The 12,761-nt window shown below is 39.9% G+C and overlaps 1 protein-coding gene across 2 annotated transcripts in view; it reads right to left on the bottom strand.

The window, feature by feature from the left end:
• EIF5B (eukaryotic translation initiation factor 5B) overlaps positions 1 to 12,761 on the bottom strand; it is a 94,839-nt gene that overhangs the window by 22,180 nt on the left and 59,898 nt on the right. For both annotated transcript variants that reach the window (XM_082244629.1, XM_082244628.1), the window contains 8 exons: positions 7,777 to 7,884; positions 4,555 to 4,665; positions 2,726 to 2,793; positions 1,412 to 1,553; positions 1,161 to 1,292; positions 837 to 1,019; positions 590 to 751; positions 36 to 167 (listed from right to left, as the gene is read on the bottom strand). In XM_082244629.1, coding sequence (XP_082100755.1) covers positions 36 to 167; positions 590 to 751; positions 837 to 1,019; positions 1,161 to 1,292; positions 1,412 to 1,553; positions 2,726 to 2,793; positions 4,555 to 4,665; positions 7,777 to 7,884 — 1,038 coding nt within the window. The remainder of the gene's footprint in view (positions 1 to 35; positions 168 to 589; positions 752 to 836; positions 1,020 to 1,160; positions 1,293 to 1,411; positions 1,554 to 2,725; positions 2,794 to 4,554; positions 4,666 to 7,776; positions 7,885 to 12,761) is intronic.

Here is a 12,761-nt window from a genome sequence, read left to right on the forward strand (position 1 = left end):
ACTGTATATTTAAAAAAATGTAATTTACAACTTACTCTCAGCACTGGGATTTCATCTTCCTTGTGAGCAACCAACAGCGGTAAACCAGCCAATGCTTTCTCCAAGTCCTTACCGAGGATCTTCACTCCCTGAGCTGCCGGCACTTCTTTATGTTTCTCATATTGATTCTAAATGTGGGAAGGAAAAGTTTTAGCTACACTCATTGCATTACAGTAAACCCCCGCTCCATCGCGGTTCAGTTTTTGCGTTTTTTTTTGTAATGTTATTTTACTATATAAATCATTAAAAATGAAATATTTTTGTGTTTTTCATAGCTCTTGCTATGTCTCTAAGTATCTTTTATGTGTTGAAATGAGTTTCTATTGTTTTAAAAGTGTGTTTAAAGACCTTAAAATGCTTTTACACGTACAGTGACAGTAAAAAAAACATGCCTACAATGCATTTTAATAGGGTTTTTCTATTTCGCGGATTTTCACTTTTCGCGGCTGGGTCCGGAATGTAACCCCCGCAATGGAGGGGGGTTTACTGTACCCACTTAATTACAGGAAAAATCTAGAACTGACCAAAGCAAAGATCTCAGACAGTTTACCTTTACTCGCAACTCTTTCATTGGAGGAGGCAGAAGAAGACCACGGATTTGTGTTACAATTGGCCCCTCCACACCTGGAATAATAACAGTGTCACCTTCTTTTAGTCGACCATTGATAAGGATGACATCAATGGTTGTCCCCATGCCTGGCAACGCTTTAACCTGGAGAAAGAGTGAAATAAATCATTCAGTGGGGAAAAAAAAAAGCAATGTGAGGAACCATGGTATAATTTTATGTGCCCCTTACCTCCATTACTTGGGCTCTCAGCTCTTCTGAATGAGCCAGTCTTTTACTAAGCATGGTCTGTGTGAGCTCCACCAGAAGGTGGATCAGATTCCCCATACCATCTCCAGTATGAGCAGAGGTAGGAACCAGAGACACAAACGTGCGGGGGTCTTTATTCTCAAAAAACAAAGCTGCGTTCAAGCCCTTCATTAAAACACAATGACAAAAAGATATGAGGCTATATTTATAACCTAGCTACATAGCATCACTTGTGCATGCAAATGTATTACCAAGAAAAACAGCTAGATCATTTTCATAAACTCTGTAAAGCAGAGAAGTTGTTACCTGTTGTGCAAATTCAACAATGATGGCCTTGGTACGCTCTTCAAACTCATCTTTTGTATTTTTCTTTTGTTTCTTTAATGTGGCAGCAACATCAGTCTCTGGACTCTTCTTCCAGTCATATAATCTGTCAACCTGAGGGCATTCAACGCACAAGGGCAGAGTAATTATAATTTTGTTTTATATCAACAAGTATATAGACATACTTTATATCAAACAGACAGAAATAAAAAAAACATAAGAATAGTCCTTACTTTGTTTAAAGCCACGATGAAAGGACACTTCTTATTCTTCAGTAAATTTAAAGATTCAATGGTCTGTGGCTCCAGCCCATGCATGATATCTACCACAAGGATGGCAATATCACACAGTGAGCTTCCACGGTTCCTCAGGTTACTAGGGAATAATAATTAGAAAACTATACTCAGGAAAGGAATGGTCACCACATTTTCTCAGCAAGATCAGCAAACATTCACACACAACGCAACTATGTTATACATTTTACCATGAAGATATAACTCTCATGAACGTTTAGCTGCAGGGACCTGTGCTTTGGTCAAGCAAGGCAAAGCAGCAGGTTTTCTTAACTGCACTCCTCCATCCTCCCCAAGTTGGTTTATACTTACTTTTCCATCGCTCCCACAGCGCTCGTAAAGTTACCCAAAGCAAAGAGAAATACGCTGTGTGGACATGTGACTTGCTCACCTTCCTCCTACAATGTAGTGCTAGGTACCTAAACATTCAATCACCAACGCTGTCACGTAGTGGTGGGAAGAGAGTGCCTAAAGTATGTGTAAACACTCACCTTGTAAAACAACCCATTCCGTTTAAAATAGAAATGAAGGGCAACACATTTGTGTATAGCTATAAAAAAAATTATAAATACCTTTTTCCCCCTCTTTTTTTTTTAAATGATCACAATCTTTGTTCATTATGTGAGAGCTGGAGGATGAGAAACATCAGTACACTGGTCTTGCCAATGAATGTGTGTGTGAGCGTGTGTGTGTGTGTGTGTGCCCTTAGCATAAGTCTGATTATTGGAGAGAAGCAGGCCGATATCCCAGCACAGCCAGGAAACTGACCACCATGTGCTCACATGTCTAGTGTGGTCAGTTATTGACAGGAAAGCAGAGGGCCTGGCCAGAACACCAGGTATTTTCAGGCACATATCAGGAATATAAAATGTTTGGCTTATTTATTCTTTAACCCTGTATAATTTTTAATCAGGGTGACTTGGAGCTTACACAGGGCTTCTTCTCCTGTAAGCAGAGTGGTGGAGTAGAAAAGGAAAGGTAAGCATAAGCAGCTACTGGGGTGGAGTGAATGGCACATGAGAGAAACCAGTTCCTTTTGTTTGTTACAACCCCAATTACAAATCCAAGAGGGCAGTAGGTAAGTAAAACTGTTGCTGTTCCTGTTTGGCCAAAGCAAAGGATTGATTTAAACCTATCCCAAACAGATAAGTTCCAAATACATAAGCAGCATCAAGGTCATTATTACAAGAACATACTGAACTACATGGTAAAGATTTATTTTTAAATGGCTACTAAGAGTATACTAAGAAATACCTGAAAGACTCGTGACCGGGAGTGTCAATGATCAGCATTCCTGGAATTTTTATGTTCTCCCTGTCAAACTGAATTAAATATCAACAACTATGAGCACACTGATAAAAACATCTGATAAAACACATCAATATCATAAGTAACCTCTCCACCACTGCCAACAATATCCAGTCTCAAAATGTTCCTAGCCACTTCGATATAAATCATCCAAAAAAAAACTTTTAAAAAAAGTGCAGATTCACTGCATAGCAAAGTCCTGAAATGTCTCCCAATATGTTCAGAAAGGCAAGCTCCACTTCAGCAGAATGGACTACTGACCAGGAAATGTGCAGGTGTAACACTATAATTATGTTTGTATGTATTGAAAGTCTCTGATTTATGTCGTAATCTTTAAGACTTTAACCCCTTAACGCCGACAGAATGCAAATATGCAGCCTTGGACTCCGGACTCTCGGACCTCGGACTAGAGGCATCACCCCAATATCATTGTTTAGAGCCGACAGTCGGCTTTCTTGCAAGTCCCCCCTTAACGCCGACAGAACGCAAATATGCAGCCTCGGACTCCGGACTCTCGGCATCACCCCAGTATCGTTGTTTAGAGCCGACAGTCAGCTTTCCCCTAAGTCCCCCCCGGGAGACCAGCAGGCACGTCCGCGGCTGGCCCGAAGAAACAAAACCAGATTCGGCTCTGATCGGGTCTCCGATGTAAAAACCCGGAAGCGATGTCATGACATCACTTCCGAGTACTGGAGCCTTAAAGGCGCCAGATTTAAAAAAAAAAAAAGACAACATTCAAAACAGCCAAACTTGGCATTTTGAATGCTTTTAAGTGCAAAGGAGGGATTTGGGGTCTTTTAGACCCCAGATCCCTCCGTAAAGAGCACCTGTCACTGCCTAATACTATCACAAGGGATGTTTCCATTCCTTGTGACAGCAATAGAAATTTTTTTAAATAGTGTAAAAATAAAATTAAGGGAAAAAAAATAATTGAAAGCGTCCTGTCCCTCCGTGCTCGTGCGCAGAAGTGAACGCATACCCAAGTCGTGCCCGCATATGTTAACGTGTTCAAACCACACGTGAGGTATCGCCACGATCGTTACAGCAAGAGCAATAATTCCAGCATTAACTCCTCTAGCTCTAGACAGGTAAACATTAAAAATGTTTTAAAGCATCACCTATGGAGATTTTTAAGTACCGTCGTTTGTGACCATTCCACGAGGGTGCATAATTTTAAAGCATGAAATGTTAGGCATCTATTTACTCGGGTAGCATTATGTTTCAAATTATACCAAAAAAATTGGGCTAACTTTACCATTTTGTTTTTTTTTTTTAATTCAAGAAAGTGGATTTCTTACCAAAAATTGCATTTAAAAGACTGCTGCGCAAATATCGTGTGACATAAAATATTGCAACGATCGCCATTTTATTCTCTAGGGTCTCTGTTTAAAAAATAAATATATAAATAAAATGTTTGGGGGTTCTAATTAATTTTCTAGCAAAAAATACTGATTTTAACTTGCAAGCAACAAGGCAAGCAACAAATGTCAGAAAAAGGCTTATACTCCAAGGCGTTACTTTTGCCTCAAATCTAGTCAGCGTCAGAGAATAATGGGCCATACACACTATAAGATTTTCTGAAGACTTTTTCCTTTGGATTTACCAAAACCATATAATATGAGGTCAAACCTGAACACTTTCAATTTGTATGCAATCTGGCAGGCCCTTGCACTACACAGAAAAGGGAAATCTAACCACAAAAGTTGGATAGTGTGTATCCAGCTTAAGAATGCAACCACTAACAAATCCATGTCTTATACCAAAGCGATACTTACATTTTTGACCATTTTAGTCTGTTCCTTTAGAGCATCCAGAGGGACATTTGTTGCTCCAATTTGCTGAGTGATCCCACCAGCTTCACTGTCTTGTACATGCGTATGACGCAGCTTTTCAAAGAAAATGGAAAAAAAAAAAAAATTAACCGAAAATACTAAGAAGGATAACGCACATCAAAATGACAAGCAAAAAAAGGTGGCAGACATTAAAAAGGGTGTCACTTTTTTTAAATCTGCTAAATTTACTCTCCCTCTTTAGGTTATTACTTGCCCTTCCGACCACCAAAACCCACTGCATTCAAGAGCTCCATCAGCTAAACAATCTGCAGCATCAGAAACCCCCTCTGCACGCTAAGGACCCAAGACCCTTACATTAGACTCTTTTCCTAAGATTCTTACATCACTGAGGTTCCATTCACACCTGGGCGTTTTTCAGGCATTTTTCGCAGGTTTGGAGGCAGGCATCTAACAAAAACGATTATAATCTACCAAAAAAAAAAAAAAAAAAAGCTCATTTACCCTTTTGAGCTTCAGGCGACAAAACGCACGTATGTGAACAGGGCCCATTGAAACAAATAGAATTTTGCTTGTTGGGCATTTTGTGACTTCAGAGATGAGCGTTTTACAACCTGAAAAAAGCTCAGGTGTGAACAGGAGCTAAAAGGACACAGCAGGGAAGTATGAGCTGAAGACCTGATCATAGGACCAGCATGCAACACACCCAAAAGTGTACTAAAGGGGTTTAAGCCATTGGAGCTGCTACAGCCATCGGGTAGCAGAAAGGGAAAATATTAATCCTTTACTTTGCAGAAAGCTCTCTCTTAAGCAGATAAAAAAATGAAAAAAAAAAAAAAACACTTGTCAAGCACAAGTAGAAATCAATGATGCAATTTGTGTAATCTTAAAGTGGTTGTAAAGGTTAAAGGTTTTTCTTACCTACATGCTCCTCCTAATACTTACCCGATCCACAGCACGAGAGCAGCTGCTCTCCTAGGTCTCTGCCTCCTCATTGGCTGAGACACAGCAGCAGGAGCCATTGGCTCAGGCTGTTGTCAATCACAGCCAGTAAGCCAATGAGGAGAGAGAGCAGGGAGCAGGGCTGAGCTCAGTTCTGTGTCTTAATGACACAGAGCAGGGCACTGGAGTGAGCATGCAGGAGTGCCTCCCATAGTAAGTGGGTTGCTATCGGGGCACTCGGAGAAAAGGAGGAGCCAGGAGTGCCAGAGAGAGACCCAAGAGAAGCAGGATTGGGGCTGCTCTGTGCAAAACTATTGCACGGAGTAGGCAAGTATAAGAAGTTTGTTATTTAAAACAAAAATAATAATTTAACCTTTACTTCGATACAGGGCACTTTCACCCCCTTCCTGCCCAGGCCAATTTTCAGCTTTTACACTTTGAATACCAATTGCGTAGTCATGCAATGCTGTACCCAAATTTTTAATTAATTAATTTTTATCATATTTTTTCGCACACATAGAGCTTTTTTTGGTGGTATTTAATCACCACTGGGTTTTTTATTTTTTATCAAAAAAAAAAAAAGACAAAGTTTCATTCAGTAAATTTTGTAAATAAGTATTTTTTCTCCTTCACTGATGTGCACTAATGGGGCTGCACTGATAGGCTGCACTGATTAGCAGTAATGAGGTAAAACTGATGGAGACACCAATATGCCGCACTGATGGGCACTGATAGATGGCACAGATGAGAACTGACAGGCAGCACAGATGAGCAGGCACTGCTGGGCACTGACTGGCATCACTAATGGGCACTGATTGAGGTCACTGGTGGGCACTGATTGGTGTCAATGATGTGCACGTTTATTCTTTACTGTAATCAGGGCACGAATGATCAGTGCCCTGATTACCTGTCCTGGGCTCCCCTTTGAGGAGGATCCGCTGATCGGCTCTCCTCGCCACACACTCTGATAAACGGAACTTCCTCATTTACATGTGACCGGCTGTGATTGGACACAGCCGATCACATAGGTAAAGAGCCACGTCATTGGCTCTTACCAAGATCAGTGTCACGCTGTGTCCTAGGAGCGCCATAATAGGACGTCCTCCCAGAACGAGAACCGCACCGTTCCGCCTTTAACGGTGGGCGGGGAGCTAGTATTTTAATATCACTTTAAGGCTCTACGCATACTGGCTTAAAAAAAAAAAAAAATGGCTGCTTCTATAGAAGTTTTGCCTTTTTGGGGTTTTTGAACGATAACAAGCATATTTTGTGCACAGCATTTACTGGCAGGAAAAAAAAAACTCTTCTGGTTTGCGTTTTTGATTGAAGCTTTCTGGCAGAAAAAAAATGCTAAACTCGCCTAAACTCTGTACAAAAGTGCTCTTTATGAGCGTTTCTTTCTGCAAAGGGAATTGGCTTTTTTTTTTTTTTTTTTTTTTTTTAAGCTCAGTGTGCATGGAACCTAAAGCCAAATTATAAACTGCAGTCCATAGATTGTGGCTGTATTGCATTGTGTTTTTTTTTATGCTAAGCACAATTTCAGCAAGAACAGAAAGGTTACCGCTGATCCTGCTAGAATTCTAGTGTCCCTGTAACTTCCTGTGGATTGAACTGGGATCTGAAAACAAAGATATCTGCTTTCCCAGCTATCTTCTGGCAAACAAAAAAACAGCATGAGGACAGGGGGGAGGTATTTTTAGTGAAAATCAGGAGAGTAGCCTAGGGTGACAACGCTGCTTCTGAATAAGATATTAATACAGCAAGTATGCATTGTCACCCTAGGACATGAAGGGTCTTTCAGGCAGCATCATTTGCATTTAGATGTACATTAAAGTAGAACTAAAGGAAAATGTTTGTTCATTTTGGATTTAGTAAAGAAGGGTTATAACTCCAGACAATTTGTTGGCATCTGTGTCCCATTGGAGAGATTTTTCTTCACTTCCTATCCCATATCCAAAACTGAAAGCGAGTTTGGACCAGTTCCTTGAGTTTAATATGGTTCTAAAACCGCGAGAAATGGGGTTGCCCACCAGCGAACGTGGCACAAGTCCAACAGAATGTTGTAATTAGGAACAGATGTTTAAATAGGAGTGCGATATATGGGCTCTACAAATAACTTGCACTGTACTGTTTGAATTGTAATGGATGTGAATGGTGATACAGTTTCTATTAAAAAAAAATAAAGAATTTATAAAAAAAAAAAAAAAAAGTCACTTTCATAATGGTTTCATAAAACAGAAATGCAGAGATGTGTATTGTGTATACCTTGTCTAGAATTTTGGTCTTTCCAGTATCTACGTGGCCAAGCACACATATCACAGGTGCACGCAGGACTTGAAAATTTATAGTTTTCTGGTTTTCGATACGTCGTTTCTAAAAGGGAAAAATATGATTCGACAAAATTATGAGTTACATTTGGCGAACTGCTGATTACTTCTAGGAACACGTTTACTGGCCAAATGCAAGCAAGGTTCTTATAATTAACACCTATGCCTAAACACACTGCAGCGCTTTAGTAATAGTATCTGAAACTAACGAAATCACATCACAAAGCAACTTATGCAGATTATATCAAGAGAGATATCAAAAAAATAAAACTATTTCAGTTGTTCAATTCAAAAAGCAAAACTCATATTTTATATAGATGGTTTACACAGAGTGATAGATTTCAAGCATTTCTTTCTTTTATTTTGATGATTATGGCTTACAGCTTTTGAAAACCCAAAATTCAGTATCTCAGAAAATTTGAATATTACATAAGAACAGAAAAAAAAAAAAACTTAATACAGAAATGTTGGCTTACAGAAAAGTATGTTCATGTACAGTATAGTATGCACTCAATGCTTGGTCGGGGCTCTTTTTGAATGAATTACTGCATCAATGTGGCGTGGCATAAAAGGCAATCAGCCTGTGGCACTGCTTAAGTGTTATGGAAGGCCAGGTTGCTTTGACAGAGGCCTTCAGCTCATCTGCATTGTTGGGTCTGGTGTCTCATCTTCCTCTTGACAATACCCCATAGATTCTCTATGGGGTTTAGGTCAGGCTAGTTTGCTGGCCAATCAAGCACAGTGATACCATGATCATTAAACCAGGAATTGGCACTTTTGGTAGTGTAGGCAGGTGCCAAGTCCTGCTGTAAAAAGAAATCAGCATCTCCAAAAAGCCGGTAAGCAGAGGGAAGCATGAAGTGCTCTAGAATTTCCTGCTAGAGGGCTGCGTTGACTTGGGATGTGATAAAACACAGTGGACCATCACCAGCAGAGAACATGGCTCCCTAAATCATTACAAACTGGAAAATTTTGCATCTAATTTGGAAATCAAGATCATAGTCTGGAGGAAGAGTGGAGAGGCACAGAATTCAAGTTGCATGAGGTCCAGGGTCAAGTTTCCACAGTTTTATCAAGTCCAAAGTCAGCTCAGACCTCTACCAGGAAATTGTAGAGGACTTCATGCTTCCCTCTGCTCACCAGCTTTATGAAAATGCGGATTTAATTTTCCAGCAGGACTTGGCACCTGCCCACACTGCCAAAAGTACCAATACCTGGTTTAATGATCATGGTATCACTGTGCTCGATTGGCTAGAAAATTCACCTGACCTAAACCCCATAGAGAATCTGTGGGATATTGTCAAGAGGAAGATGAGAGACACCAGACCTAACAATGCAGACGAGCCTAAGGCCGCTATCAAAGAAACCTGGGCTTCCATAACACCTCAGCAGTGCCGCAGGCTGATCACCGCCATGCCACGCCGCATTGATTCAGTAATTCATGCAAAAGGAGCCACGACTAAGTATGCATACTATACTACTATACTGTACATGGGCATAATTTTCAGTAAGCCATTTCTGTATTAAAAATCTTTTTTTTTTTTTTTTTTGGTCTTATGTAATATTCTAATTTTCTGATACGCTGACTTTTGGGTTTTCAGTAGCTGTAAGCCATAATTATCAAAATAAAAGAAAGAAATGTTTGAAATATATTACGCTGTAAGGAGATGCACTTGTATATATTATATTATATATATATATATATATATCTACCTGTATTATTTATATATCTACCTACCTATTTCATATGCACACAGCTTAAGTAGTTTAGGTTGGGTTACAGTTACAGTATATACAGTATTTCACAAACGTGAGTACACCACTCACATTTTTGTGAATATTTTATTATATTGTTTCATGTGACAACACAGAAGAAATAACACTTTGCTACAATGTAAAGTAGTGAGTGTATAGCTTGTATAACAGTGTAAATTTGCTGTCCCCTCAAAATAACACACAGCCATTAATGTCTAAACCACTGGCAACAAAAGGGAGTTCACCCCTAAGTGACAATGTCCAAATTGGGCCAATAAGCCATTTTCCCTCCCTGGTGTCATGTGATTTGTTAGTGTTACAAGGTCTCAGGTGTGAATGGGGAACAGGTGTGTTAGATTTGGTGTTATTGCTCTCACTCTCTCATACTGGTCACTGGAAGTTCAACATGGCACCTCATGGCAAAGAACTCTGAGGATCTGAAAAAAATTGTTGCTCTACATAAAAATGGTCTAGGCTACAAGAAGATTGCCAAGACCCTGAAACTGGGCTGCAACACGGTGGCCAAGACCATACAGCTGTTTACCAGGACAGGTTGCACTCAGAACAGGCCTCGCCATGGTCGACCAAACAAGTTGCACGTGCTCAGCATCATATCCAGAGGTTTTTTTTTTTCTTTTTTTTTTGCGGTCGTGATCTGACTTCCTGATAGAGGGAGGCTACGTTTGTTCTCCATGGTCCCACTGTATACATTGGAACATAGCCACCCTCTCTAGCTCGCTCCTGAAATGAACTGGGTACTATAAAATTAGGGAGTTTGTAGCCTCTCTAGAACAGTGCACATGACGACAACTAAGGTACACTGAATGTAGTACACAAACAGAAGCGGGAAAAGGAGAGGTTTGGGAGCTGTGTAACATCCACAGGGGAAGTTACAAGGAGGCCGAAAAGCATAGTAAGAAACAATTTTATGGAAAAATAGATTACAGGGACATTAAGTACTTCATGTGTACAGATTATTTTTGAAGAATAAGGATATTGTTAAGGGTCACTTTAAAGTGAACCTGTGAGAACATACATATACTGTATAGTGCCTTGAAATGGTATTCATACCCCTTGAAATGTTCCACATTTTGTCATGTTACAACTAAAAATGTAAATGTATTTTATCTCACAGTTATGTGTCACTGTGTTGGTCTATCACATAAAATACATTTATGTTTCGGTTTGCAACATGACAAAATGTGGAAAATTTCAAGTGGTATGAATACTTTTTTCAAGGCACTGTATATCAATTGTTGCAATTGCTTAACTGGTTTCAAAAGTTTTTTGCAGATATATGCTGGCGCTGCCATCCTGATTCTATCTAGACAGTAGCTAAAGCAAACATATACAGTGCATTGCGAAAGTATTCGGCCCCCTTTGCGACCTTTTGCCACATTTCAGGCTTCAAACATAAAGATATAAAACTGTAATTTTTTTGTGAAGAATCAACAACAAGTGGGACACAATCATGAAGTGGAACGAAATTTATTGGATATTTCAAATTTTGTTAAATAAAAAACTGAAAAAATGGGCGTGCAAAATTCAGCCCCTTTACTTTCAGTGCAGCAAACTCTCTCCAGAAGTTCAGTGAGGATCTCTGAATGATCCAATGTTGACCTAAATGACTAATGATGATAAATAGAATCCACCTGTGTGTAATCAAGTCTCCGTATAAATGCACCTGCACTGTGATAGTCTCAGAGGTCCGTTTAAAGAGCAGAGAGCATCATGAAGAACAAGGAACACACCAGGCAGGTCCGAGATACTGTTGTGGAGAAGTTTAAAGCTGGGATTTTGATACAAAAAGATTTCCCAAACTTTGAACATCCCAAGGAGCACTGTGCAAGCGATAATATTGAAATGGAAGGAGTATCAGACCACTGCAAATCTACAAAGACCTGGCCGTCCCTCTAAACTTTCAGCTCATACAAGGAGAAGGCTGATCAGAGATGCAGCCAAGAGGCCCATGATCACTCTGGATGAACTGCAGAGATCTACAGCTGAGGTGGGAGACTCTGTCCATAGGACAACAATCAGTTGCAAACTGCACAAATCTGGCCTTTATGGAAGAGTGGCAAGAAGAAAGCCATTTCTTAAAGATATCCATAAAAAGTGTCGTTTAAAGTTTGCCACAAGTCACCTGGGAGACACACCAAACATGTGGAAGAAGGTGCTCTGGTCAGATGAAACCAAAATCAAACTTTTTGGCAACAACGCAAAACGTTATGTTTGGCGTAAAAGCAACACAGCTCATCACCCTGAATACACCATCCCCACTATCAAACATGGTGGTGGCAGCATCATGGTTTGGGCCTGCTTTTCTTCAGCAGGGACAGGGAAGATGGTTAAAATTGATGGGAAGATGGATGGAGCCAAATACAGGACCATTCTGGAAGAAAACCTGATGGAGTCTGCAAAAGACCTGAGACTGGGACGGAGATTTGTCTTCCAACAAGACAATGATTCAAAACATAAAGCAAAATCTACAATGGAATGGTTCACAAATAAACATATCCAGGTGTTAGAATGGCCAAGTCAAAGTCCAGGCCTGAATCCAATCGAGAATCTGTGGAAAGAACTGAAAACTGCTGTTCACAAACGCTCTCCATCCAACCTCACTGAGCTCGAGCTGTTTTGCAAGGAGGAATGGGCAGAAGATTTCAGTCTCTCGATGTGCAAAACTGATAGAGACATACCCCAAGCGACTTACAGCTGTAATCGCAGCAAAAGGTGGCGCTACAAAGTATTAACTTAAGGGGGCTGAATAATTTTGCATTTTTCAGTTTTTTATTTGTTAAAAAAGCTTGAAATATCCAATAAATTTCCTTCCACTTCCTTATTGTGTTTTTGTTGATTCTTCAAAAAAAATTACATTTTTAAATCTTTATGTTTGTAGCCTGAAATGTGGCAAAAGGTCGCAAAGTTCAAGGGGGCCGAATACTTTCGCAATGCACTGTAGTCATTAAATTCTGAAAAGTCTGGTCAGTGATTTACTTGATAATGAAGCAAAGATGCGAATGCCTGCACCTTTCAAAATAAGACCTCAATTTTTGTTCCTATATTTCCATCTTCACAGCTTTACACTAAACATGAAGATAATTCAAAATGTGATTGCATGCTGCAATTTTTATAGGGAAAGAAAAAAGGCTTCTGCTAGGCATTGAT

This window comes from Pelophylax lessonae, assembly GCF_965119305.1.
Source record: "Pelophylax lessonae genome assembly, chromosome: 2".
In the NCBI taxonomy this organism is placed as follows: domain Eukaryota; kingdom Metazoa; phylum Chordata; class Amphibia; order Anura; family Ranidae; genus Pelophylax; species Pelophylax lessonae.